At 41.3% G+C, this 27,395-nt stretch overlaps 1 protein-coding gene across 6 annotated transcripts in view; it reads left to right on the top strand.

Annotated features, from left to right (window-relative positions):
* Positions 1-27,395, top strand: part of ST6GAL2 (ST6 beta-galactoside alpha-2,6-sialyltransferase 2) — a 172,150-nt gene that overhangs the window by 99,618 nt on the left and 45,137 nt on the right. The window contains exons 1-3 of one of the 6 annotated variants that reach the window (XM_072927916.1): positions 22,235-22,449; positions 23,234-23,300; positions 23,617-23,825. The exons of 2 other annotated variants lie outside the window; for them this stretch is intronic. Coding sequence is in view for 1 of the 4 variants with exons in the window: in XM_030272268.4 (XP_030128128.4) it covers positions 23,268-23,300 (33 nt within the window). In the remaining 3 variants the exon portion in view is untranslated. Of the gene's footprint in view, positions 1-22,234; positions 23,826-27,395 lie in introns of those variants that run through there. 3 more of the 6 variants (XM_030272268.4, XM_030272425.4, XM_030272355.4) reach the window with 3 other exon arrangements.

The following is a 27,395-nucleotide window of genomic DNA, read 5'->3' as shown; positions in this document are numbered from 1 at the left end:
TTCTGCTTAGATATTACTTCCCTGTTTACTGTGTGCTGCTTGTTTATTACAAAGGAATAGTAATGCTCAAATGGCCTGAAGTATGATACAAATGAAGGTCATGGAACAGATATAGTTAACTCCTATTCTTTGATCCAGCTTTGAATAAAGACCCACCTAGAGGACTGCTGCATTGTGGCTGCAATCTTTGTCCACCAACAGGGATGGAAAAATCATGTGAGCTTTCAGAGAGGTCAGAATGGGCATCCTTTCTTCAGATTAATGTGTTCATCTTGTTTTGAGGACAAATGCAAATTAAGCACCTGAAATGATTACACTGCAAGTGCAATTCATAGCTCTGCCTCTAAAATCATGTGATAATGCATAAAATAGTATGACTTCAAAACATATTTTCTCTTATGAAGATCAAACCTTCGTATTTTCACTTAGTATATATACTACCATAATTTGGTCAATGTGTTTTATAGACAAAAAAAAACCAAAAAACCAAAAAAACCAAAACAAAACAACTTGACTCTGTTGGAGAAGATAATATGGGCAGGTCTTGAATGTCTTCTGTTACCACAGCTGCTCTGTTTCAATACAACCCAAGTGGAAAATGCCTCGCAAAAGTACCTGCATCACCTCCATCTCTTACAGCTCTGTGGTACTGCCAGGGATGTGGCAAGTCACAGCTGCTGCCATAAACTTGCCAATTCCTTTTGTGATACCCAACAGCTTGTGGAAGCTGTGTGTTAAAACTCATGCTGGGATTTGAATTTCTATATACTCTTCCTCAGGAAGTGAAAACTGCAAAGAAATCTTTATGTCCCCTAGCTCCCAGCCTGTGCTCCTGTATTAAGAGGGATTCCACTTTGGCTGAGAATATGCACTACACTATGCTGTTATCCTTAATTTCTTAATATTTTTTTTCCACAAAACTACATTTTGGCATGCAATCACTGCCTCCATCTGCCTACTACTCATGCATGTGCTTTCAGTTACAAAGCAGTCTGATTTATATCTTATGTAAAAATGCAAAGCTTTGGGAACACATCTCAGGAGGGCTGCAGCTTTCTCAGGACTGGCAGCATCTGTATTCCTCTGCCTCTGCCAAACACCATACAGAAGGCTCAGTTCCAACACCATTAGTGCTGCTGAAGCTGATTTCTGGCTACTGCTTACGTTTTTCAAGGGCTGCTGAGGGTTGTACCACTGAGTCCCCAGCTGGAGAGTTGAGAACCCGGGGACAAGGTGCAGAGAGGAGCAAACAAGGAAGCTGCAGGTAGAATATGGCTCCCCAGTCTAAGCAAGTTGCTGCCAGACAGGCTCCAAAAAACTGCAGGAAATTCAGAAAAGGGCAACAAAAAATGTTTAAAGGACTTGAGGGATTCATTTCCAGAGAAGATTAAAGAAATAAAAGTTTAGCTCAGTATCACTAACTGACTAAGGAGAAATAGGGTAACTCCATAAAAGCCTCTGCAGGTGCAAAGAAATAGAGAAACCTTGTTTAAAATGATTTAAGGAATAGCTAGTAAAAAAGAGTGGCATTGACTAAAGGAAATGTAGACAAAACTTCTGGAAGCTTTTTGCAACATTGTTTTAACCAAGAGATGGATCACTGAATTCTAGAATCCAATGGAAGTTCTCATGTTTGGATAATTTGAAAATGAAACTGGACAAAGTCACCAGTACTAATTGGGAATGAACAAGATAAATAACATCATACGAAAAAATATGTACTTTTTTTTTAAGAGGTAGGAACAAACCACTTAGATGAAGTTACCCCTGTGCAACAGAGGTGCAAAGGAGACTTTGATGGCTCTCTCAGTGTGTGGCACCAGGAGCTGAGCAGTTTGACTCAGACACCCTCTGGCTGATCTCATGCGTGGCCATGAGACAAAACCTTTCAGACTTGTTGGTCATATACCAGTAAGCTCCTTTACCCAAGCAGATTTCTGGTGCTGGACTTAATGCCAGTCCCAGTGGTTCACATTTCAGACAGGAAGTACGTAGGAGGATGAATCTCATCCTGTCTACCACCCACTCGGACCCTTTCTTTTTTTTCCTCATGTGGTGCTGAAGTAACCCTGATGAGAAGAACTGTACTGAACAGATCTGGTGCAGAAAGATGCAAAAATGAAAGTGCCCTTTGTTGTGGTGAAGAAGTCCAATTTGCAATAAATAGAACTTGAGTCATCAGTTGAGAATACAGGCTGGGAAGGTTCAGCACTGCTGAAAAGGAGCTGGGAGTTCTAGTGAGGAGCAGACCAAACATAAGCCAGGGGTCTCTCTTTACAACAAGCCTTACCTGTACAACCAGCAGATCAAGGAAAGGGATTACCTCATAGTACTTGGTAGTTTTTAGGCCACACATAGAACACTGTGCCCCAGTTTGAGAGAAGCATTGAAAAACTGGACAGGACCCAGAGAAGGGTCATGAAGATGATAGGAGGATTGCAGAATATGGCATGAAATGTTTTGAAGAAATTGAGCTTGCTTGTTCTAGAGAATGAAAGGCTCCAGGGCGAAGTAATCACAGTCTTTCAACACCTGAAATGCAGCTACAGAGTCGATGGATGTTCTTACAATGATGCATAGAGTTTCATCAAGAGAAAGTTGTCTGGATATAAGAAATAATTTTTTGTTTTGAAACAATTAAAACACTGCTGAGGCTGTCCTGAAGTGGTAGAATCTCCCTCATGGCAAACATTCAACACAGAGGTCCCTTCCAGATGAGACTTGCCAAGCTCACTCAGGTTACATGACAAACATAGAAGACTTCTGTCATATAAAGATGATTCTTACTCACTTCCATAAAGCATATCCCTGCATTTCTTTCGTGCAGTTCCTTAATTAGCTTTCTTTTTAAGGTTGCCTGAGAAAATACCTTAATTCACTTGTTCCTTTCCATAGGACAGGTAAATTTTTCTTTCTAATATCCAAAGGAATAACTTGCCAGCATGATATCAAACCACATTCCTTTGCATTCACTGTGGCCAGTTTTTTTGCTCAGACATGGAGACACAATTCCATATGCATTTTGCCCTAAAAGAGATTTTAATATAAAGAACACATTTCTATCCCAAATCAGTTACTTTAAGAATGTTACTTCAACCATTTTTTAAGCAATAGCACAAGACAATTATCCAAAAAGCTTTCAGCTAATAGTTATTTTTAATGTTTGTTTTCAGTTTTCACATTTTGCCTTTATTAAAGCTTTTTCAAGCACATCTTCACCTTTCGTCATAAGATAGGAAAACTTTATTTTGAAGCAATAAATTTCTATAAGTGATTTCAGCTACTTTGGGGTGAATCATAAGATCTGGCAAAGCTGACCCTCTTCTGTGAACCTTTCATGCATCAGACAATACTATTTTTCAATGTTGGACCAAGCTGCTTTTCTGGCATATTTTCAAGGCACTGAAGTTTGGATACTGAGCAGAATAATCCACAGAAGTTTGGTGTATGTTAGCAAAATGTAAGAGTTATTTCTTTAAATGCTCCTGTAGAGCCCTTGCTGCCAGGAGCACTGCACCCAAGATGTGAGCCTTTGCTTATAAAGGAAGGCTGTGCCCTTTGAAAGAATGGAAGTGTGAGTGGTGAAAGAGGCAATATACCCACTCTAAGATAAACACTAATGAAGTTACCTAGCCTCAGAGGAAGAGAGTGGATGTTCCATCTTCCTCTGTCAAGCCAACATTTCTATGGGCTCTTAAATTCCATACTTAATGCTGATATGCATCTTTGTAAATGTGATATTTTTCCTCCTGAGCCAAGCATATTTATCAATCCTATGAGCTGCATTTTAAGTAGTAAGAGATTAGAATGTTTTTAAAACAAACCAATGTGTTTTAGTGAGTTACTGAATAAATGTATGGAGAATGGGCCTTACTTATAAAGAAGTAGCTACATTAACTATGCAACCTTATTAATTAAATTGGACTTGCATATATATAAATAAGGTGAAATTTGGTCCAGCATTTTTAATTCTGATGTTGTCATGATCATAAAGGTCACAGGAAGAGAGGGGAGGGGAGGGGAGGGGAGGGGAGGGGAGGGGAGGGGAAAGGGAAAGGGAAAGGGAAAGGGAAAGGGAAAGGGAAAGGGAAAGGGAAAGGGAAAGGGAAAGGGAAAGGGAAAGGGAAAGGGAAAGGGAAAGGGAAAGGGAAAGGGAAAGGGAAAGGGAAAGGGAAAGGGAAAGGGAAAGGGAAAGGGAAAGGGAAAGGGAAAGGGAAAGGGAAAGGGAAAGGGAAAGGGAAAGGGAAAGGGAAAGGGAAAGGGAAAGGGAAAAGAAAAGAAAAGAAAAGAAAAGAAAAGAAAAGAAAAGAAAAGAAAAGAAAAGAAAAGAAAAGAAAAGAAAAGAAAAGAAAAGAAAAGAAAAGAAAAGAAAAGAAAAGAAAAGAAAAGAAAAGAAAAGAAAAGAAAAGAAAAGAAAAGAAAAGAAAAGAAAAGAAAAGAAAAGAAAAGAAAAGAAAAGAAAAGAAAAGAAAAGAAAAGAAAAGAGAAAAGAAGGTCTAATGAAAAACTGGAGAAATAACCTACTAATCTAGGAAAAAAAAAGAATCAAACACAATTTTCATAGGCTTATAAGCACACATGTATCATAGGGATTAGTGAGAAACTTAATTGTCAATGTACTGCCTTTGAGAGCTTTGCCAGATCTCATATCTTTGACGGTTCTGATTTTCTTCTAGCTGGTATCCCTGCCTGAGTTTCTAATGCAGCTAATTCCTCAACTAAATCAAAAGAAGAAAGCTTAATTTTAATGCCCTAGAGTCTTTGCAAGTGACTTTCACACTGGAACAAACTTGAAACTATTTTAATATGGAAGAAAAGCAATTAACTTTGTCAGTAATTTTTTCACTTGCATGTTTGATATTATTTCAGCTGTGGTTTTAAATTAGTTCTCTGCACCTCACTTTGCTTCTTACTTGATTTTCCAATGAAATCTGATCTCAGTGTTAGTCATATCACAGTCTTGCATGAAACTAAGCTGAAGACAGGCTTTACTCCTAGATGAACCTACATAATTTTGATGGAATGCGATACTCAGCCACTTCATTACCCGCTTGGTCAATAAACTACAATCTCTTTTAAGGCTGCAGGTAAACTGAATGATTCTGTGAAAAAACAGTTGGTTTCAACATAGTATTTGTGTTTTACAGCAAGTCTGTGTGCTTTGGGGCTCAGCAGTTTGTCATACTTTAATCAGGTAGGCTCCATTCAGCAATGAACAGCGATGCCATTTCAGTGTTTGTGTGTGTGTACTCCTGTGTTCCCAGACAGGAGCCTGGGAACTCCTGTGTGCTCCTGCAGGACTGGCAAGTCTGTGCTGTGTGCGCACTGAAGCTCCCTGAGTGCTAATGAGCAGGGAATACAATTCCTCACATATCCCAGACTTCAGAGCATGTCTTCATCTCTGCTGCTGGCAGCTGGTGAGGAGCATGGTTCTACATCACGCCCTGGGAAGGCAGGCTGGCAGGACACAGCCAGGAGGCTCAAGTCATTACAGTCAAAGATAATGAGACGCTTCAAGCTAGAGCCTCTGGCACAGCAGAAGGGTACTTATGGTAACATCAACTTTAGACGTGGAAAAAGCATAGAATACTTTGTCTTGGGTTGGGAGGGACCTTAAAGATCATCTAGGTTCAGTCCCCCTGCCATGGGCAGGGAAACCTTGTGCTAGACCAGGTTGTGTAGGGCCCCATCCAAACTGTCCTTGAATGCTTTCAGGGATGGGCCAACCACAAGTGCTCTGGGCAACCTGTTCCAGTGCCTCACCACCCTCAGAGCCAAGAATTTCTTCCCAGTATCTAATCTAAACCTTTCAATTGAAAGTCATTTCCCCTGGTCCTGTCTTTGCAAATAATTTCCACCTGTCCTTGCAAATAATCTCTACATGTCCTTGCAAATAATCTCCATTTTTCTTTTAGGCTCCCTTCAGGTACTGGAAGGCTGCAGTTAAGTCAACCCAAAGCCTTCTCCTTTCCAAATGGAACAATCACAGTTTTCTTACGCTTTCTTCATAACCTGGAGAGAGGTTCTCCGTCCCTCTAATCATCTTCATGGTCCTCCTCTGGACTTCTTCTAACAGGCTGATGTCCTTCCTATGTTGGGATCCCAGAGCTGGATGCAGTGTTCCATGTGGGGTCTTACCAGAGCAGAGAAGAGCAGATCAGAGAAGCGCAGAGCAGAGCAGAGCGGAGCAGAGGGGCAGAGTCACCTCCCTCACCCTGCTGGTCACACTGCTTTGGATGCAGCCCAGGATGTAATTGCTTTTCTGAGCTGTGAGCATGCACCATCAGCTCATGTTCAGCCTCTCATCCACTATCCAAAAGGTCATGCTCAGGGAAAATCATTACTCTGTTAAAAGTACATTTTCCCCCAAGTTTTTTGTTTTCCATTTGCCTTCAGTTTTCAGGGTCTTGAAGGCATAGCAGCCTTCCTCTTTTCAAAAGGTTCTGCCTAGATGCAGAGGCTGAGTCTTCTTTTTGTGAAGCAGGAAGTGAGGGGTGCTTGGAGAAAAGTGAAACTCCCTTGATACAGCCATGTCATGCCTCCTAAGTGCAGCCCACGCCTCATGTTCCAGCAGCCCAATGCCACCAGCTATTTCCTGGCTGGCACGTCTCTCCTACCAAAGCTCAGTGCTGACAGTCAGTGGCAGTCCTGGGACACTTCATTATCCTTGTGTCCTGCCACCTACAGCCACCCACTTTCCCCTCTGATTTGCAAATTTCAGTTGTCCCTGACCACACCACAGCGACTTGTTGCATCTTCTGCACTGCTCATTCTCACTTGGCTGGCAGACAGAGCCTGGTTCTTCACCCTTGTGCCTTCTTGGTTTGTGATCTCCTTCCATTTCCTGAAATCTCTAGGTGGTCTCTCATATAACTGCTGAATTGAACCATTACCTTTCCTAGAAAGATCTTGTCCACATGTCCTTCCTTTTTCTCAGGAAAGAATGGCTGCTTGGAAGAAAGCTGATAGACTGACTGCTGCAGATCCTGTTTCTCATAACACTCACAGCCCAGGGCAGGAGGCACACAATGAACCCTTTACCACCCTGTAGCTCTTGGGCTGCACTCATGCCAAGTCTCAATCCTGACTTAGCAATCGTCTACATGCATTTTTTCTCTTGCCTGTTTCTTAAGTGTGGCTGTCAGTCATGAACATGCAAAGACAATGAAGTTCTCAACTCAAAAAGAGGTTGTGCATTCAAGTCTGTACTCCATCGTACTTCTATAGGCAGCATTTTCCTCATAATGGATGAACAGCTTGTTTATAATTAAACTGAGCCCAGGGACATCCCTTAGCTTGGTTTTCTGTATTCCTTACTCCTATTCAAGCAAGGCAAGCACAGTCAATAGTCGTGTGGAAAATGTGCTAAAGAGTATCTGTATCAAGTTCAAGCAGTACAAACACAGCCTGGGTGAGGAAGGGGATATTTTAACTGAACAGAACCCATGAGAATCAGAGATACCCCTAGATGGAGATCCTTTTGGTGAGGGACATTCACTGGACCATGGCCCCGTTTGAACATTGGAGGTCACTGCAAAGAGTTGTGGAAGAATCCCAGCAGCTGCAGGAATTGGAGAGGATGCCCTGCAGCTGGGTTAGACTATGAAGTTTCCTTTTCTTTCTGTGTATCTTCCTAGAAATGCAGCAAATCTAGCACTGTTTTTTGAACCATGGAAGTCAAGTCTGTCTTTCCATTCCCTTAATTTTCTCTGGTGATCAGGGTGATTTTAAGACAATAGGCAAACTACTAATGCTCCATTTCCCAATGAAACAATAAGCCATAAAACAACTTTACTGGACCATTCTTGCAATTCTCAGCGTGTCCCTCAAGACTTGGGCAGTAACTGAGTGCTTCCATACTAAACAGTAGGGACCACTTTGAACGCTGATCATGTAAGGCATCAACTGAGAGGGATGTTCTCTAGGGATCAGTGTTAGCCAGTGTTTCTGGAATGTGCTGCACAGCAATGGGAGTATATTCAGGCCTCCTGCAAGTTTGAAACGAGAGCCAAGAGGGAGTATGATTTCCCAAGGCTGGGAGAGCACCATTTCAAAGTAAAGGCTAAATAACCGATGCTCCCATCTAGTGGTGAAACTGTACCCAGTGGCTTAGATGTCAGACATCAACCTGAGCCTCCCAGGAGACATGGAATTGGAAGGGCCATGCCACAGGACAGTGCCACTCCTGGGAACTTCTGTAGGGCTTTGCAATCTGTGGGAGACTCCCAGAACCATTTGAAAACTCATGAGAAACCAACTAATAAACAAATTTAAAACTACAGTATTAGTAATAACAAATAAAATGATAACATCAGGATCAAGGGTGCTTTGGAGGCAAGGGAAGCATTCTCAGCAGCATTCTCAACATTTCTTAAGCAACCTTTGGTGAGATGCAGGCACCCACATAATTTTGGCATTGGCTCCTAAAGCATGAAGGCCGCTATCAAAGTGCTACCCAAAGATAGTACCTAGCAACACATTATGGTTGGGTTGTTGCTGCAAGATTACCATGTAATTAGTATGCTAATGTTCTGCTGAATGCTACTGAACTTATTGGCCAGAAGAATACCATACTTTTGTTTGTTTCATTCTTTTTAGTTTACACCTGAAAGCTTACAGTCAGATGAGAACAATTACCATACACTCAATCTATTGGAAATCACCCCATGACACTTGTAAATCATTCCATGGAGTCTGCTCAGTGCTTTCTAATGTGCTTATTTCCATTTGGTATGCTTGGAAGCTGATCAGATCAGCAGGAAAGGATGCTGTTCTTCCTACTGGATTTTTTTAAAGGCACAGCTGATGCCTACAGGATATCCCCCAAAACAAAATTTGTTAATGATGCTGAGACTGTACTTTGTCACAAGAATGGTAAAGAAGGTTTTAGAATCTTCTCTTGTTATACTGTAATTGCTACTGCTCTGTTTTTACTTCACTGTCCTTCTTTATTACACCTACATATGGTAAAGCAAATAGGAAAATAATTATAGCACTGGTCTTAGATACACACACTTTGTAACATATTTTGGGACACTTTGCACTGGCATAATTCCCATTGTATAGAGTCCTAATTTCCAAATCTCAGTACAGTGCAACATATGATAGGGCTTCACACAAAGCATAGGACAGGACATTCCTTGAGAGGACAGAATATTCTGAAATCCACTCTTAATGTAGCTGAAGGACAGAAAGACAAGAACAAGCAGTAGGACTCCAAGCAACAAAGATTGGCTTGCATTTCACTGCAGGTCACAATAAAGAAGGAACTACACATTTTCTGTTTAACCTGAGTAGGAAAAAGAGACAGTAACATGGATAGAGCTTGACTATATCTAAAAGCTAGAGCTTTAGCTGAGTATCTAAACTGTTCTCTCCAAAAAGCTAATCCAGTATTGGCAAGCCATGAATTTAATGACTTGGAACAGGATCCAAAGTGAACCCACAGAGTGGTTTATGACATGTTTGCTAATGAAGGATTCCGTGTTTATTTATAGGGAATTCAGTAAGAATTAATTTAGGTTTACTGAAACTAAGAAAAAAGTACTGCTAAAATTATTGGGATGATGAAAGTGCTGATAAAATCCATTTCCAAACAAAACATAGCTGTCTGTGTTTGCATCCTATGTGGAGGTCTACACCTGCAAATGAAGGAAAAGTCTGTGGCAAATGAGTGAGAAGCCACAAACACAGTGGGTGGCTGTCACAAGAAATTATGCTGCCAGAGTAAAAGCAAAATTACTCTTCAAAATGAGAGCAATACATGGGTAGCAAATAGACTAAAGATGCTGCCTTAATGAAGAAAATGTTAAGGAAAGTAAAGATCACATCAGAACTAATGTCACCTTGCCAGTAAGAGACTGGGTGTCACTGACAGAGATTATTCTTAAGATGAACAGCACTGCAAAGTCCAAGCAGAATTCCAGTACACTAGTCAAAATAATGCTTGTAAAAGTCTATAAGCAGTCACAGCTCTCAAACCTTGCAAAATTGTCAGGCAGAGATTTTTATAAAGGACAGAATTGCTAATCATCATGTCAAGTGTGTTCACAAGCACGCTGAATACTCAAGGACATATGGCTCCAACATTCAGGTTGTGTAAAACTGCCTTTCTTGTACTAAAATCCTGAGAACTTCAGTCGAGGATACAACATGACACAAATCTGTATCATGTTCCAGACACCTAAGAAAGGAACAAGTGCATCATCAGAGTAAAATATTTTCATCCTGTTCTTTCAGCTTAGGATAACCCTAAAAAATTAGTAGGAAGGTGTGCTACTGTTGTTGTGTATTTAACTTAAAAGATATTAGAGGTTTCAAGTTATCTTGCCAAGATTTTACCTTATTTTTCAGAAGTCTTGGTAACACTCAGGTCTGTTAACGATTGCATTTCAGTGGGATGCTGGCAGGAATCCATCTTCATCAAATGATGTAAATAATAGAAATTCAGATGGGGGCATCCAAGAGATGACTTGTGGGTTTGTTACTGCAGGCAGGGCAGTGAGTGGTTTATGTGTGCAGCTTTTCCATCTCTACAGTAATAACCTATGCACAGATTGAAAAAAGAGATGTATGCAATTGTGTTTGGCTGAGAGAGTTTCCATCAACACGTGTGGGGGAGAAGTGTGATTGTGGAATCCAATCATACATTACCCATGCTGGCTCTATTGCAAAGCCATCTGAAAAACATAATCTATAAATATTTTTATTCCTATTTGAATAATGTGATTTGTCATTAAATACCAGGGCTCTGAAATACATACTCTAAGCAATTTTATGCTTATATTAATCAAACTTATCTTATTGCTATTTTGCCACTGTTAGGAATGGAGATAAAGTAAGGATCTAGAGGGTGATGCAATAAATATATTTTGATTCATTTTAGCACAACATTGGTATTGCAGGTGACAGAGAATCATCAGTAAATAAAGTGACCTTGAACCTAATAATTGTGTGAGACATTAATAATGGGGAAGACATGACAAAAATGACAGATCATTTTCTGTCCTTCATTCCCCTTTTGAAGATGAAATACAGAAAACCATAGCATCTGTTCTAAGGAAACATCTTTGAGCATTAATTAATTTTAATGCTAGTCCTCTGTGTGCTGGATGCAGGGTCACTCTCTCATAACAGTTTACTCGTTCCGCTATCATCAGCTCAGTTATTTGAGATGCTTCTTGGCAGGTGTATATGATGTGTTCTTTCTAAAACTCCTTTGTGATGAAATATTCTCAATGGCCTAATGTATATTCCTATATGCCACAGGCTGTTAAAAGCCCAGACACATCCTAAGTTCAAAAACCCCTCAGCAACATTCAAGCTGATAATAAAGCAAGAGCCAGTCACAATGACAATAAAATTTGTGACTTATCTATTGAGGCCAAACAAACCACTCAAAAGCATATCACAGCCTGAGTGGGTTGAAGTCTATCCTTGCCTCATCCTCTGGCACAAAGAAGTGTGAGGAATAAGAGAGTGGGAGCACTTGGAAAAGAGCAGATCAGCGTGACTTAGAGCCTCCTCTCTAGCCAGTCTGGATGTGGGAGAGAGCCTACACTTGGCATGGACTGGCAGGTTCTGAGACAGCAACACCAGCTTGAAGCAGCCTCCTGAATAACAACAACTACTCCAGATCAACAGGAGAACATCACACCATGCTTGATGTCCTATATTCTCTTTTGTGTGTCAGAAGGAAATCTTTATGTTTGAGGGTCTCCCATGGTTCAGGTAAGATCTTTAGCTCTTGAAGAGACTTCTCTGTGACTGTCCTGTTCCAACCAAACACAAGACTTAAAGCAAAGGGCTCAGCAGGCACCCAAATCAAACCATGACTAACCATATACATGTCAATCCACAACTACTGGTGTAGCAACTCCATCCTTGGGACCCCAGTTCAAGCTTTTTATTTGCTAAAATGGAAATACTCCTCATACCTAGTGTAAAAAAAAATAGATATCATTGTAACTGTTGGCCCATTGGGTGTATGTTATGTTTTCAAGCACCAGGTTTTACAGCAGACTTCCACTATGGTGGGTGGCAGTGCACAGTACTGGGAGATGGAGCCCCTTTCATTTGATTCATGCTCATTCCTCATTAAAATCCTTCCCTTCCCCATCCACTGCTAGAGACCAATCTGCTCCCATTGTACAAGACTATGAGAAAACTGTAAATGAGAAGTCTGGCTACAGATATTCAGAAAATTCCCTGCCAAAGGTTGCGCTTTTTATCCACAGTGCACTGTATATGCTTTACAGATGTGGAATATAATTAAGAGATTACCTGTCTCCACTTTTAAAGCTGTTGTTTCAAGATGATGTCACATACAGACAATACTCCCTGGCTAAATTAAACTCCCATGGCAGTAGGGAGGGAAGAAATTTAGGGCTATTTGCTACACAAGCCCAGATCCTGTTGCTTCATTTTGCAATAGAAATGACATACAAGTAGGCTAGCGTGTCTTATTTGCAGTTATTTTGTACTCTGATTTTCCTATATTATGGGGCAGTCAGACCAGAAATATGTTGTTGTTAGAGCCATGTACAATCTGTTATTTCTGCTTTGAGAATGCTTTTATTATAAGGCTATTTGTCGGAGAGGACAAATAGGAGAGGCCCATTCCATATTGCTAAAACTAAATTCAGATATGATAGAGACACGGGAGTGGTGCCACAGTCCTTCCAGTTTCATCATGCCTCTGCTTTTGATCCTACCTCTGTGGAAAATAACAGCAAATCCCCATTGATCCCAAGGTTAGAGATCAGGGCTTGCCTTCAAAACATCTGCTGAACAGCTCTCTGGTGAGTGCTGACATTTTTGACTCTCAAACCCTTCATTAGGGTTTGCTGGCTTGTTTCATACTTAATAAACTTGCTGTGCAATCATGATGTTCCTGCTGCTATGGGAGACAGCCCATGGATGATATACACTCCCATGAATTCCCATCAGGAGCTGTAGATGTTCCATTATAATGCAGGTATATTTACAACTACTTCCATCCTGTTTGACATTCACTAGGCTTCTTTGTTTGTAATCCAACCAGATTTACATGCTCCTACATTGCTGAAATCTCAGTGTGCTCCTGCATCATCTCTGGCACCAGGCACATTTTCTTGGTCTTCTTCACAGATACCAGGATTTCTCAGAGCACAGAGTTGCCTTTTCTCAAACTCCACCTGCTGTAGTATTACTTTGGGTTTATGACTTTATTCTTCTGGGACCAGGTGATAATTGGAGCAATAGGTCTTTCTGGAGTTAAGAAAACAGCAGCTCTTTGCCTTAGCAAATACAAGAAGGATATAGATCGTATAGGACTATAAGCTCAAACTCATGCCCACCATACTATTTCCTTACCATGCTGAAGCTTTCTTTATCATAAGATCAAAGCCTTGCCAAATCTTGTCTTGCCTTGCCTTCCATCTTTCAGCTCTCATTTATGTGGTTTTTTTTTTTCCTTTTTCTCCGAATTGCTAGCGAATGATTGCAACCTTGGCTAGACTTCCAACCAACTTGACCAGTTCAGACTTTTGTAACAGATTTAAGTAATTGTCCAGTTATTTAAGATATAGCCACTTATTAGTCCAAGAGGGTTTATATGTAATGGTGAAACACAGATGTTCTGCAGTTTCCTCTTAATAGGTGAATGTCCCTGCTTCTTCAGTTTTCCTCTAGTGGGCAGATGGGCCAAATGTTCCAAGAGCTGCAATCTGATACAGATTCATGGTCCCTGATGAGAAACAGAAAAAACTTAGTATGGAGGCCTCAAATTGATACCATTGTTTGTTGCAAATTTCCCAGATGTTACGATTCAAATGTTTTCATGATGCAGGGGAAAACAGCACTTTCCCTGCAGTCAAGCTCAAGGCTTTCCAATTATGGTCACACACTCAGACTTATTAGCACAAAATTTAATTTGAGTTAATCAGACTGAGGTGGGTAGAGCGCGAAATTAACTTGACTTCCATTTTGCATCATACAGCAAACCAACTTGGAGAAATCACTGTAGAAATCTGAGCTGCAAATGATGGATGAGCTGAAAAAAAAACAGAGAATAAACAGAGTTGTGCAATCATCACTGCACTAAAAGGGACACAATATTCCATTCACTTGTTCAGATAAATGCTTTACTTCCCTGACAAATCAAAGGGTGTGTGACCTCAGCTGCACTCATGTTTTGCCTCTGAAGCCAAGAACAGGGTTTGGACCTAAAATAATTGTCTTCAGCATCCCCTCTGTTCTGAGAGCTGTATGTTGTTCTCTGTCAGTCAATCTTGCCAAAATTTTCCAAACTGTTATTTTTGCCAGGAATTACAATTTAATGAAAATAGAAACACATCAGTTTCAATGAAATTTCCATTTGCAGTTCAAGGCACTTGTTCAAAATCCAGAGGGAAAGAGAAGCACTTACTGGGGGCAAACCAGAAGCCACAAGTTGTCCAAGTGGAAGCGATATGGGTTTCAAGTGTCTGCTCCTTGTGAGGAAGTGTAAGAATATACACCTGAAATCTTCCACAGCTCACAAAAATACAGTGATGACTGGCTCTTCTGGAAGCATGTGTTCCCTTGAACCTATTCAAAAAGCTTCTATTTCACTTTGATTAAGAACAAAGTCTTGACATTTTCCTGTGATTTTCTTTTTTTTCAAAACAAAATTCTATTTTCCAGCAAAGGGCAACATTTATTTTCCTCTCCCAGCTTTCTGCCACTTTTTCTGTGTGGCTAAAATAAATGTTTGAGGGATGGAAGAGGGCCCATACACTGGAACCATAAGTGCCTCTATGGAAAAATAAACAATGCTTCTCAAGCATTGATCTCCAACTTTTTCAGTAAGATTTTAGCAAGTTGACCCACCTCTTGCTGTAAACTGTCTTGGTTTTGGAACAGAGATATTTCTGTCTTGGAACAAACTACAAATTTGAGAAGGGTATCAGCCCAGCAGAAAATTTTAGAACATAAAAGGGGTTGGTTTGGAGAGGAGGATTGAGAGAGAGAGCAAGGCTTCCATTTCCTTCAATAAAAGCATAGAAAACAGAAATATTAAAGTTCAATTCCGTGCAGAAAGACCTGGGTGAGACAGGGACAGAAGCAATGTCAGATGGGCAAGAGAATCAGGAAAAGGGACATGATCTTACAGATATGGTGACAGGTGCCTGGATGCCACCTAGCTTCTGACAACAGGACAGTCCTCCTTCTGTTTATACCCAGTGATGTCTACAGGAGGAGAAGGTTCCCTGCACTAAATGGCCATGGTATTTTTTTTTTTCAGGAAAAGACTAAATTTTATCACCAAATGGGGAACAGTGCTTACTGTTTACTATCTTTAAACTGTGAAATATGCTGGAAAATAAAGACTTTAATTAAAGTTTTCTTTTCAATGCCTATTCCTTGTAGAAAAGTGACACCATTTCAAAACACTGCTTTTCTCATATGCCCCTATTTGCTTTCTCATTTTCCATACAATAGTTTCTATTTAACCAATTTCAGCAAGATATTTAGCATTGTTGCAATAGTAACTGCAACACAAGTTAAGAGCCAGTAAAGTCAAGAGCCCAGTAAAGTAGGATAAAATTCTATGGTATATTTGGTGTATCCAAAAATGTGGTGAACACAAGATCAATTAGCCTAAGAGCTGTTTTCCCATATTGACGTCAGAACTCCTACTTTTGTTATTTGAACAAACCAGATAATGTTTGCACTGTAAAGTTCTAAACTGAAAATACCAAAGCAAGGTAGCAACAGGTTTTGCCAACTCTTCCTGTAAACAGTGGTGGCTAAATGTTGCTGACTCACTTTGTGACACTAATTGGCTAAACCTCCCCGTACTTAAATTGTGGTCTTAAAAAATGTATCTGCATATTTAAAGTATGTTACATAGCCTGTATGTATGCAAACCACCATTAAACCACATCACTCTTCATATTTCTTTACTTGTCTTAAAGCATTAGGAAAGTATGCACAATGAGAGCAGCTTTGCTGCACTGATCTATCAGCATCCCTTGCAGCAGAGACAATGCCAGGGTTTTTTTTTAGGCTGTGTAGAGCAGAAACCAAGGCAGCATTTCCCAGGCCATATGCAAAGCTACATGAGTAACTGACCAGCTCTGGAGCAATGAGCAACCAGCAACCAAGTTACTCCTGGGAAAGCACCCTTGCATTTTAAATCAAGAAGAAAATGAGGACCCATTTTTAAAGCATAAAGTCATTCCTGTAAGAAAACTAACTTTCTTCAGCAGTTCTTAACCAGGCAAAACTAGTGTATGGCACTTCTGCAAAGCTGCAATCCCACTTGAGTCTATGAATCCCATCCACAGGAACGTTGCACATTGCCCTGGAACTGCAAATGCTGTTGGCCAGACAACACTAGGAGGGACACTTGCTGTGGGAGCAGGCACTAAGGATGAATTCATGAGCGCTTTCTGATCAAGTGCCATCAGAGTACTCTTCTTTGACTTTTTGGTTATGTCTGAGAAATCCTTATTTTAAGGAGATGAAGGCTTGTTGTGGTGACCAGGAGAGATGGAAGGATCTTATAGATACCTTCAGGTACAAATGCCTGAAATCAGACCTCCAGAGTGTCAGCAGGAGGTCAGAGTAGGGGAAGAGATGGCAGAACAGGAGAGGCCTTCTCCTCCATGCAGGTGCAGACTTTGCTGTGCTGCCCTGTGCTGCCTGGACTGCAGGGATTACTCCTGCCCTTGCACGCTGCCCTGCCTCGCTCTGCACAGGCTGGGCTGCCTCTGAGCCAGTGTCTGCTGCCCTGCAGCCTCTCTGCCTGCAATTTTGGGAAGTGAATATGCATCTGTCCCCCTACTGATAACACCATCCAGGCAAATATGGATTTCTTCTTTGGAAGCATCACACTGTACATTGAGAAAACTCTGATTCCAAACACAACTTTTTTCTCCATTCTCCCACCCTGATGATTCAGCAGATAAGGCATATTATTTTTTTTCTTCAAAAACCTGCTACATAAACCCATGTTTATTTCAGTTAACCTTTTTACCCAAAGAGCCAGCTCACTGCAGCTCATCAGTAATGCCTCCATATATCACAACCACTTAGAGTGCAGGCAGAGATTAATCCAATGTAATTTTGTGTATAAAATTTACTCCAAAACTCATCTGTCTCCAGATATTTATTTACCTATACAGAAAATCCAGGGTTTGAATTCCAGCACTGGCTGATTTTTAATAAAAATTCCCCAAACGCTACAAATTATTTTAGCATCTTCAACTTCCACTAGAAGTTGACAAGGAGTCAAGGCACATAGTATGCAATGGGTGCTGCCAATAGTAATAAATAACAGTGGGGAAAATGGACAGAAAGTTCCTGTGCTTCAGCAGAAAATTGGATGAGAACATTCTTCAAGTTCATCAAAGAAGTCAGGTTTTGCAAACATTTTACTGCCCATGTCTTTAGGATGCTGCTAGTCTTTTGCTTGTACAGGATTTGTGATCTTGTTAACATGACAAACTGAGATTTATGACATTTGTGATTTTAACTGTGTGACTATGCCTATAATGCTTGTTCAGTGCCATGAAAACACTGGAGGCTGACTGCTGAGGTCAGTGGGACAGAGCACCAGAGGCAGCAGCAGGGAGCTCCTGGCTCTTCTGACTTTGAAGTCCCAGCCCTGTTACACACTTGTTTACAAATGCAGCTGAAGTACACCCTTTTTCACAGCTTGGGGATGACTTCTGCAATAATGTGACATCTAGCAAAAAAACCCCAAGCTGAAGGTAGCTCAGGTACCTTTGTCTTTGCATTTCAGCTTTTTACTGTTTCTAATGAAACTGACTTGATGAGGAGAGGTCAGAGAGTGACTTGCATGTATAACGGAGTAAATGGAGTAGGTGACCCTAGTGTTGTTAAAAGTTCATGGAAGTCCATGTTTCCTCCCTAAGGCAAATATGAGGGAGAGGAAAGCAAAGAATAGGCTCTGACTCTGCTTATTGGCTTCCACATCTGAGCCACTACTGAAGGATAAGAATTACTTATTAATACAGGTCAGGTCAGCAGTAAGTTAGCATTTTCCTTCAAGACCAGGGAAAACAAGAAAGAAATTGTGTCCATTACAACTTTGAGTCCTAGGGCTGCTTCAGAGATGGTGTATGTCACACTTGGTGGCCAGGCTCTGGATTTGTAATGCACTCTGCTTCCTACAGCACCTTGCCCAGATACAAAGAACATTAGCCAGCAACTGGACTGGCGCTTCAGGCACACATGCAACAGGATACACACAGAATTCTTCTTGACATCATCTATGCCATGCTGGCAAATACTCTTCCCTTCTTTTTTTCCCCTGCCAACTGCATGAAAGCAAAAAGACTCCTTAGAAAAACTTTGTGCACACACAGAGCAAGGATGTAACTTAGTGCAGACATCCATCAGCAAGGATGAAACAAGCCTTGTGAGCACAGCCAAGCGTGCATACACCTCTGAAACGAAACCACCTCGCCACTGAGTCAGGGAGAATTTTGTCACGATGTTTCTCAAGGGCAGAGAAACAGCTTGCTTGGGAGAGGAGGAAATTCTGCCAATCATCTGCCATGAGATGATATGAGAAAAAGAAACCAGGCCACTCTCTCTCCTAAGGGAGAGCTGTTAATTGAGGTCTGTATGTTCCAATTCTAAATCCACATAGGCAACTGAACAACTGCAACACTGAAATGCATCTGATGTGTGCAGAAGCCAACAACAGTATCTTCAGCTTATTAAAAACCTGCTTGATGACTAAAAACCAAATTCAGGTCTGCACTAACAAAAATCATGGTGTGTGATAACTGCAGGTCCCTCCTGTGCATCAGGATACAAATGCCAGGCCAAAAGAGCCTTACCCAGAGGCAGCACAGCTGGAGATTCACCACCCCATTGCTAAAGGGACCAGTCTGAAGCATGTTTCTTCTTTCCCACCCCAAGGAGGGAAAGTGCACTTCCCCAAGATATTTGAGGGTTTGCAGAAAGGCAGTGGGAGCCCACCTAACAAGTCCTCTTTGAAAGTGATGACCAAAAAATACCTCAAGGAACCATGAGAAGTGGGAGGTGCACAATGTGTGGACACCCGGAACTTACTCATTTATGTAACCTTAATAGCAGTTATTTGTTCAAAACCAAAAAAAGTTCTGAAAAAAAATTGCAGTTACTTGGGTGAAACTCAGTTTTGGTAGAGCCAAGAGAAAAATTCCCTTTTCCATCAGTGGAGTCATTTCAGCTAAGAATATGTTCTGAAAAGGTTAAGTAAGTTTGTGCCTGGGCTTTAAAGATATTTGTGTACTGTACCTGCCAGTTTAAATGATGACTACAAAGATCTGTTATAAAACTTTTTCCAGGAGAGGCAAAAGCTTTCTCTGTGCTATTGTTTTTAATATACTGTGACTCCTGCTCATAGTAAATTAGGTTATTTATCCCCTTTATTTATATGCACTGCTTTAACACAGTAACAAACCAAAGTGATGGATACATTTGTAGCAGTCGTCAAACTCAATAACAAAGCAACAGCAACTGTGTGTAACTTTGCCCTATTGCTATCAATTTATATAAAAGACAAATTCTTCAAGCTGCAAACATGTGAAAGTAAATTCTTTACCGTTCTGGACTTTCAGCTATTACCACGTCCTCTGATCTAAAATCCTTCCCCAGGCAGCTCCCACATCATGGAGACCTGATGCTGATCTCACAGACTTTATCCCAATTCACCTTCTGGCTTCCAGAGAAGCTGTTCTTTATTACTCTGCTAAAATTGAAGGCAGAATCAAGCCAATGATCAGAAATACACAGGATGCAGAGTTCTTCCATTTTGGAGTTCAGAGTCTAAGCCAAAAGCAAAATGTCAAAGGCTGAAGCAAACCTTATTGGATTGCGGAATAACTCTTTCTGCCTTCTGCAGATAAATTTTACATTTAGATGCATAGGGGAGAGTCCCGCTGCAGTCAATAAAAATTATGCTTATTCAGCATTATTTGTCACAAATCCAACTGCCCATTCTATAAGTGCTTTGCTGAAAAAAAGGGAAGTCTTCAGGAAACAAGAATTCCTGATACTGTGTTTAAACTATCTCAGATTCCCACGTAGGCTCTCTTAGCTTTACCAGCTTCCCTGAAATACTCACCTAATTTATGCTATTCATTTACATTCTATTCCAAATTGAAGTTCTATTTCACTGGCATATTAAAAAGAGCATACTAAAGAATGGTGCATTTTAAAATAGTAACAGATGGATATGTCTGTAGAGTTGTACAGATTTAGATTCCTACTTTAATTATATAATTTTAAAAAATTGAGTAAAGCAGTATCCACCTTTCACTTTGTTTCTTGAAACATGTGCTTATAGTTTATTCCATGAGCCAGCATGCAATATAATATCATTTTGTAGACAGATGCAGCAAGTCTGGGCAAAAAAATAAAATTACAGGGGAAATATCCGTCCTTAACTGTTAACTATCTTTATAAATTTAGGTTTTTGAATTAATGCTATACAGGACTATTCCTCAAGCAGCACTGTTCCCCAAAAATAAAGAGTTTGTGGATATATCTACATCACAGTGCCCCTGAATAGAATTTTTGCTGTCTTTATGTATGTAAGACCTCTCCTATCACATTGATAAACAAGGATTTTTTATTTTTTAAGAAATTAGCTCTAGGTTTGAAATTTGTTTTCAGAATGTCCTAGACTGGGGGAAAATATTATATTTTTATTCATTAATTGCTTTGCTATTCATGAAATTCCTCAAAATAGAATAAATTAATTTACCTAGAATTTAGAAACATTATTTGCCTTTTCAATTGTGTTATAATTTCAAACAACCGTAGTTTTTAACCTGTTAACCTGTTCCTGTGCTTTGCCTTTCACATCCTTGTGATGCTGCCTCTTAATTTAAGAAATGGCACCGTTTTTCCTTTAGTTCTTATGGCTTTTATTTCGACACTTGTATCACAGCTTAGAAGGCGTGCCTTTTGCAGGCACACTGCTCCGATCAGCTTACACCTTACAAATACGGGCACAAAGAAGCTTCAGTCTCAGATGCATTTACACAGATGCTTATCTTGGAGCACAGACTCGGCACAAAAAAAAAGGTTATCTGTCATTATCCTAATTATTTGTAAGTGACGACTTAGACTATTTGCGAAGTAAACTACTATTAAATTTGAACTAAAAGTAAAAGATGCTTTAAGGTATTTCTAGCCTTTCAGCAAGCTGAGAAAGCGCACCAACGACTGCAGGGAAAACATTTCCCTTTTCCTGTGCCGCTGGACAGGCACTGAAGTCCCAGCGGAGCGATCGGTGCCGTGTGGGTCCGGCGGCGGGAGGGCGCATTTACCGCGCTCCAGTAGCATCTCTGATCTCTCCTTTCCTTTGTGATCGCTGATCCAACAGCCCAGTTTCGCATTGTTTTTCTACCTGCTTTATTAGCGAGTTAATGTGTTTCTTCTCAGGAGACCTTTAAGCTTAAAATATTTCTTTAATTAACGGAGCCTAATCTTAAAGAGCCAAAGCCGGCTGGGGCGCTTCCACACCGCCAGAGAGTGGGAATCCCACCGCCTCGGCTCACGGGGGAGGCTGAGGAAAGGACCCTGCCTTCAACTTGCCGGACGGGTCACGGAGACCCCCCGCGTCCCCGGCCGGCCCCCGGAGTGCCGGTGCCGGAACGCTCCGGGGCTCTCCGCGCTCGGCAGGCGGGGGTCACAGAGACAAGGCGAGGAAGCTGCCGGCCTCTCGCCCGCGCCCCTCCCACCCTTCCCTGCTGCTTTGAACTTCTCCAGCAGACCCCTGAAGGTGCAGCGCGGCCCCAGCACGCCACGCCACGCCAGGGGAAGGCGCAGCGCCAGCGCCCCATCCCCGAGCATCCCCCTGTCCCCGCCGGCGAGGGGGAAGATACCCCGCTGCCGCCGGCAACACGCGCTTCCCCCGGGCGGGGAAGATGCAGCGCTGTCCCCAGCCCCTGCCCGTGCGCAGGAAAGCCCGGCAGCACCCCCGCCACCGGGGTGACCCCCTCCCGCCGCAGCTCCCGCCCTCCCGCCGCTGCCCTTCCCGAACAATGAGTCGGGACAGCGCGGCACGGCCCCGGGGCAACCCCGGCACGTCCTCCCGGCCCCCTCCTCCCGCCGCCGCTGTAGCGCCCGGCTCCGCCCGCGCGGTACCGGGGGCGGGGGCGCCCCCATCCCGGGAGGGGCCGGGCGGCAGCGCGGGGGGCGCTCGGCCGTGTGCGGGGGGCGGCTCCCGGGGGCGGTGCCGTGCCGAGCCGAGCCGAGCCGTGCCGCCCGTGCCGCCGCGATCCGGCCGAGCCGCGGTGCCGCCCGCCCCCGGCCGCTGCCCGCGCCCTGCGCTTTGTGCGTGCGGCGGCCACCACCATGCGGGGGGAGAGGCTCCGCGTGGGACGCGGCGAGGCGGAGCGCCCGCGCCGCCCCGGCTGCTGCACCTCGGGGGGCACGGCCCCCAGAGAGCCCTGAGCGGTACGTAGGGGCCACCCCGGGCGGAGAGCGCTTCTCTCTTTTATTATTATTCGGGGTTTGGTTTGTGGTGGTTTTTTTTGTTTTTTTTTTTTTTTTTTCGTTTGTTACTGGGAGATGGGTGGTGATGGTGAAGGGGAGGATTTCTACTGTGCAGCGTTTGCTGGAAGGAAAACCCTGTAGGTGAAGCCATATGGGTTCTCAGTGGCATGGCTTAGTGGCTTCTTGGCTTAACAGTTTTCGGGCGGGGAGTGTGCAGGGTGTGTTTTAGAAGGGCTCGACTGCTCAAGAGAGCTTGAATAGATACGTTTAGAGAAGCAGCGCTTTCCAGGAATTTAAATGAGACCCTTTCTTGTGGTTGCTTTTCCAGGCTGTTCTGTTAGTTCTATATTTGTTTTTGCAGATTGCTCTTATCAGTAGTTAGGCAGCTGTGGTAGCATATAAAAATCGATGTTCTCAAAGGAAAAAAGAAAGTCTCGGTGAATTCACCTCTGCTAAGCGGTGTGGATCACTTCTGTGGTCTGGTTTTATTATTTATCGGGAATGTTATAGTCTCTAATGCTTAACTACCGTTTCTAGTTTATTTTGTTATGGCAATGTGCTTCTTTTGGTACTAAAAAAAAAATTGGTTGGGTTACTCAATCAAGTAATTTAGTTGGTAACTTGAAGGAACATTTAGTCCTCTCATTTCAGAAGTGGAGGGAAATGGTAAGAGAAAGGCAGGAGGCAGTGGCAAACCTCAAGGTCTAGGTTTTGCACGTTTTTAAATTTGATTTTCCTTTTCCAGTCTCGCAAACTTTCTGAACTTTTACCCTTTTGCAATGAAACTTTCCAGGTGTGGCGTCTGCATCCAGGTAATTTTAATACATATATATATATCTTTCTCTTGTTTGGAAAACTCAGGTGAAAATAATTCAACTGGTTTGCATAGTGTGGGGCTGTAGGAGATGGGGAAAGACTTGCCACATTTTTTCCATTTAAAGATGGAGCTCTTGCAGTTTTTTGGTTGTGTTTTTTTTTTTTTTTTTTTTAACAGGGGGTTTTATTTTTTATGTAAATCTCAAGTATGGTTTAGAAGTATTATTATTTCATGGGTAGTTTCTGATTAAAATACTATTTGATGAAAATCCTGTCATGGATACCTACTAATTTTGTGTGTATTTTGCTAAGACCAACTGCTGCACTATTGGGAAAATATGTGCTATATTTGCTGAACGAGAAGCTGCAATAAAGGGTCTGGAGGTGAGGTCCCTGTCCCTGTGTACTCAAACCCAAGGACTCAACACTGATTTCTGCAACTGACAACTTTGTGGACACCTCTGCTGTAGGAGACAGGCTCCTCTTGCCATTTGCTGTGGAAGTGCTGGATTTGAGATCTTGTAAGTGAAGACTTCAAATTATTTGTAGGCAGAAGTCTTTTCTGATTGAATTCAGGATGTCTAAAACTCCTGGTGTTGTAGTCAGAGAACTCTTTTCTGTTCTACATTTCATCTGGGTAGATGACAGGATTTCCCAGCATTGTCCACACTGCACATTCAGAGTTGGAGGATGTATACAAAAAGTTAGACATTTCTTGCAAGGTTACAGAGTTCTATATCTATGATTTGTTATGTGTTTTCTACCAAGGACATGAAAAGAAAGGCCAAACAATAGGGAAAATGTTACAAAAACTTTTCATAGGGAGCTTAAAGAGATGCTAGAGTTGCATGTGTAACCGTCATATTGGAAAGACGTCATGGATGAAGTTGTATGTTCATCTGATCTCTTGTTCTTTGGGATCTGCAAATTGGTTGTTATATGCCCTCTTAGATTAAATGCAGACTTGTGCATAAGTAAAATCAGGCAATTTTATTTCCTGATTTAAAATTAAGAAAGCAAAATTTAAAAATAACTGTAATACTACAGAATTTTTTGGGGTATTTTTTAAATTGCAGATTAGTTAAATAAGGTAGAACAACATCCTAACAATTGCATTATGAATTGATGCTGTGTGTGCTGCTCACTGCATAAACTATTGGGGCATGCTGGCTTTTAAATGAGTTGTTGGAATGCTACTGGCCCATCAGAAATAGTATGCAAATCTCTCTGCAGTAATTTTCAGACTGTGATTTGGAAACTTCTCTGTACTTGCTAGGGAATTGGCTAGCAGTCTGCAGAGAAGTATTTGGGCATATGGTATAGGGTCATTTCCCATGTATTTAGCTACTAATGGCATTAAAATAAGCCAAAATACATTAAATACCTCTCTAATATTAATTATCTTGTTAAGAATTTGCTGAAAATATTATTAAAATCACAGATGTGTACAAGGGCTGTGTGATCAGTGTAAAGGCAAATCCAGGGAATAGGGCTAGTGGTAAATCTGTTGATGTGCAAAGGTTTGCTAAGATGCTGTTGTTACTGCAAAAATAAAAATTGGTTGTTCCTGTGGCATTGAAACTTTGGAACAAAGACATAGGGACTTGCTTCAAGGAATGGAAAATCTGAGTTTACCGCTACTTTTGTAGTGAAGGGATCATTTTTGTTGAGTAAGGCTGTTGGCTTCCTCAGCCTAAAGGTTTACAACCCTTAAATAGCTCTTCCTGACACTAAGCAGTATCCCTTTGATGTGTTTCAAGTGTGTTAGAAAGGCTGGCTGGCAACACTGGTACTGGTGAATTAAAAAGAGAGAAATTTACAACATCAGATTGTTTCTTTAAATTATTTCCCTTGTTGTTAGTTATTACCAAGCATTAGACTGCCACACTTGAATATAATTAATGTAGTAAATGGCTTATTAGGTGCCATCTGAACTTTTGCCTTGTTTAATTATAGAAGCTTAGTGCAGTGGTCTGTGTACAATATTCACCCCAAATAATTGCTTTCAGACTTTTATCTGACTGTGGTTATTTTTGGAGCAGCTGCATACATGGCTTTTTCCTGAACTTTGCACTTTTTAGGCTCTCTGCAGTCCTGACACTACATTTTCATTTGCATAACTAAAAGCAGTTGTGTTTTGATTTTGCTGGTTGTAATTCAGAGCATTTTTTCTGCATGCTATTAATATGTTAATGTGTTTTGAGCTTCCTCAAAATTCTCTAATGCATATTTAGGTATCAATCAATCCATGACACAAATGGGAAAGTTGTAATAATTTTTTGAAAGTTTTTTAAATTGTTATTGAAGTTAAAAATATTTCTTCCAGTGGCATTGTATGTATTGAAAATTATGTTAAACATGTGAAAGGAGTGGCATGGGATGAAATCAGCACCACAAAGGATTTACAATAAAGAGTTCAGATTCAGCAAGCTCTTCTTCATAGGCTTAATTATGTATATTAATTTCACAATAAATGCCGTCTTCCTCTAATAGAACTCATGGTGACATATTTACAATGCAAGATCATGTGAAAAGCTGAGTACAGCTACCATATTATATCTGTAAAAACCTCTGATCTTTATTACTGGGTTTGTGAACATTTTGTATTTTAGATCCAGTTTTTTCCAAGGTGCAACCATAGAAAACTGATTTTCTTGATCTGTAACACTTCTAAAAATAATCTTGTAAAGAAATTCAGATTTTTTTTTTCTGATCTGAAAATTTTACATAAACTAGAATCAGTGCTTTAATAGTTGGCCTCAAGGGCAAAGCATGCTAATATCATTTTGTTTGTTGTATGTATCTTTCAGAAATTTTCTCTTTCCAGAAGGATAAACTCTTGAAGAGTTAAATATCAGAGAGTTGTTCCCAATGTTCTTGATAAGGGTCCTTGACCTTGGAGCTCACACTAGACAGATGCTCTGGCTGACCTTGTTGGTCTACAGACCATCAAAGCCCTCTTTGACACCAGTCACTTTGGAGAGGCCAGTTCTTCCATGCTGCTGAAGATGGTCAGAGGCTTGGAGGAGTAGGGAGGTGAAACAGAGTTTAGCTGTGAGGTGTGGTGGCCTGGATTGCTGTTACATTTCATTGGAAATGCAGCCATACAACTGTTAGCACACTGTGCTTTCTGGAAGGTGTGCTTAAGAAATCTAAATGTAAATTAAATGTCATTCATTGCATAGCTCTGTGGTTGTCATCAGAGCAGGATTCACCATGGCTTTGGTGCAGTCCCCTGTTTATTGTATTAAATTGTCCAATGCTATCCCAGACTACGGTGTTACATAGCTGGGGTTGTGAAATGACTGTGAGTGCTCTGAGGTATGAACACAAAATCTTTGTAATAACTAAATGGCTGTTACCTTTGGAAAGGAAAGTTTCTTCTTCACCTGTGATATGTATTTGTCTGGCTGGAAAATATGTGGCCAGCCAGATACAGAGAGCTTAGCAAGATAGGGAGATTTGTTCTGTGGTTTTCTGATTCCTTTATGTCATTGATGGAGCCAGAGGTCTGGAGGGTGTAAAATTTGATGAGGTCTCTTTATATGATCCTGTTTAAAATAACTGTGCTAAGTTCTGTATGTAATTTTGGTAGCGGAGTTGTCTTTCTGTCCATCACTGGAAGGACTGCTTTCGGTCTAATCATTGTCATATGGGCATATCGGTGTCTCAGCAAAGGCTCTGATCCCGTCTCTGTGAAATACCAATTCACATCTGTCCATGATGTTCTGAGTAAATACCTGAGTAAGTCTCTGATGTACTGAGTAAATACATCACTACGTTTTTATACTATATATAAAAATGTAGTGATGTACTCTACAATCATAGTCATAAATGCCCTCAAGCTTTGCAATAATTGAGTAGTGAAGAATTTGCCATTCCCTTATGATGCTGATGCCTAGATGAGAAAATGCTAGTTAAGAGTACTGTTTCAACACAAGCTGAAAAATGCAGATATTTTATAATTCACTGTACAAAGCAAGAGGTGTTTGGCTCTGGACTGACAATGGACTATCGGGCCACTCACCCTTACGCTGCATCAGGGAGGAGAGGTCGGTAACAAATGAAAGCTGTTACCATCTGACGGCTGT

This window comes from Taeniopygia guttata, chromosome 1 (genome assembly GCF_048771995.1).
Source record: "Taeniopygia guttata chromosome 1, bTaeGut7.mat, whole genome shotgun sequence".
NCBI classification, from domain to species: Eukaryota; Metazoa; Chordata; class Aves; order Passeriformes; family Estrildidae; genus Taeniopygia; species Taeniopygia guttata.
The sequence above is the reverse complement of the archived record's forward strand: the minus strand, read 5'-3'. Positions and strand labels throughout refer to the sequence as shown.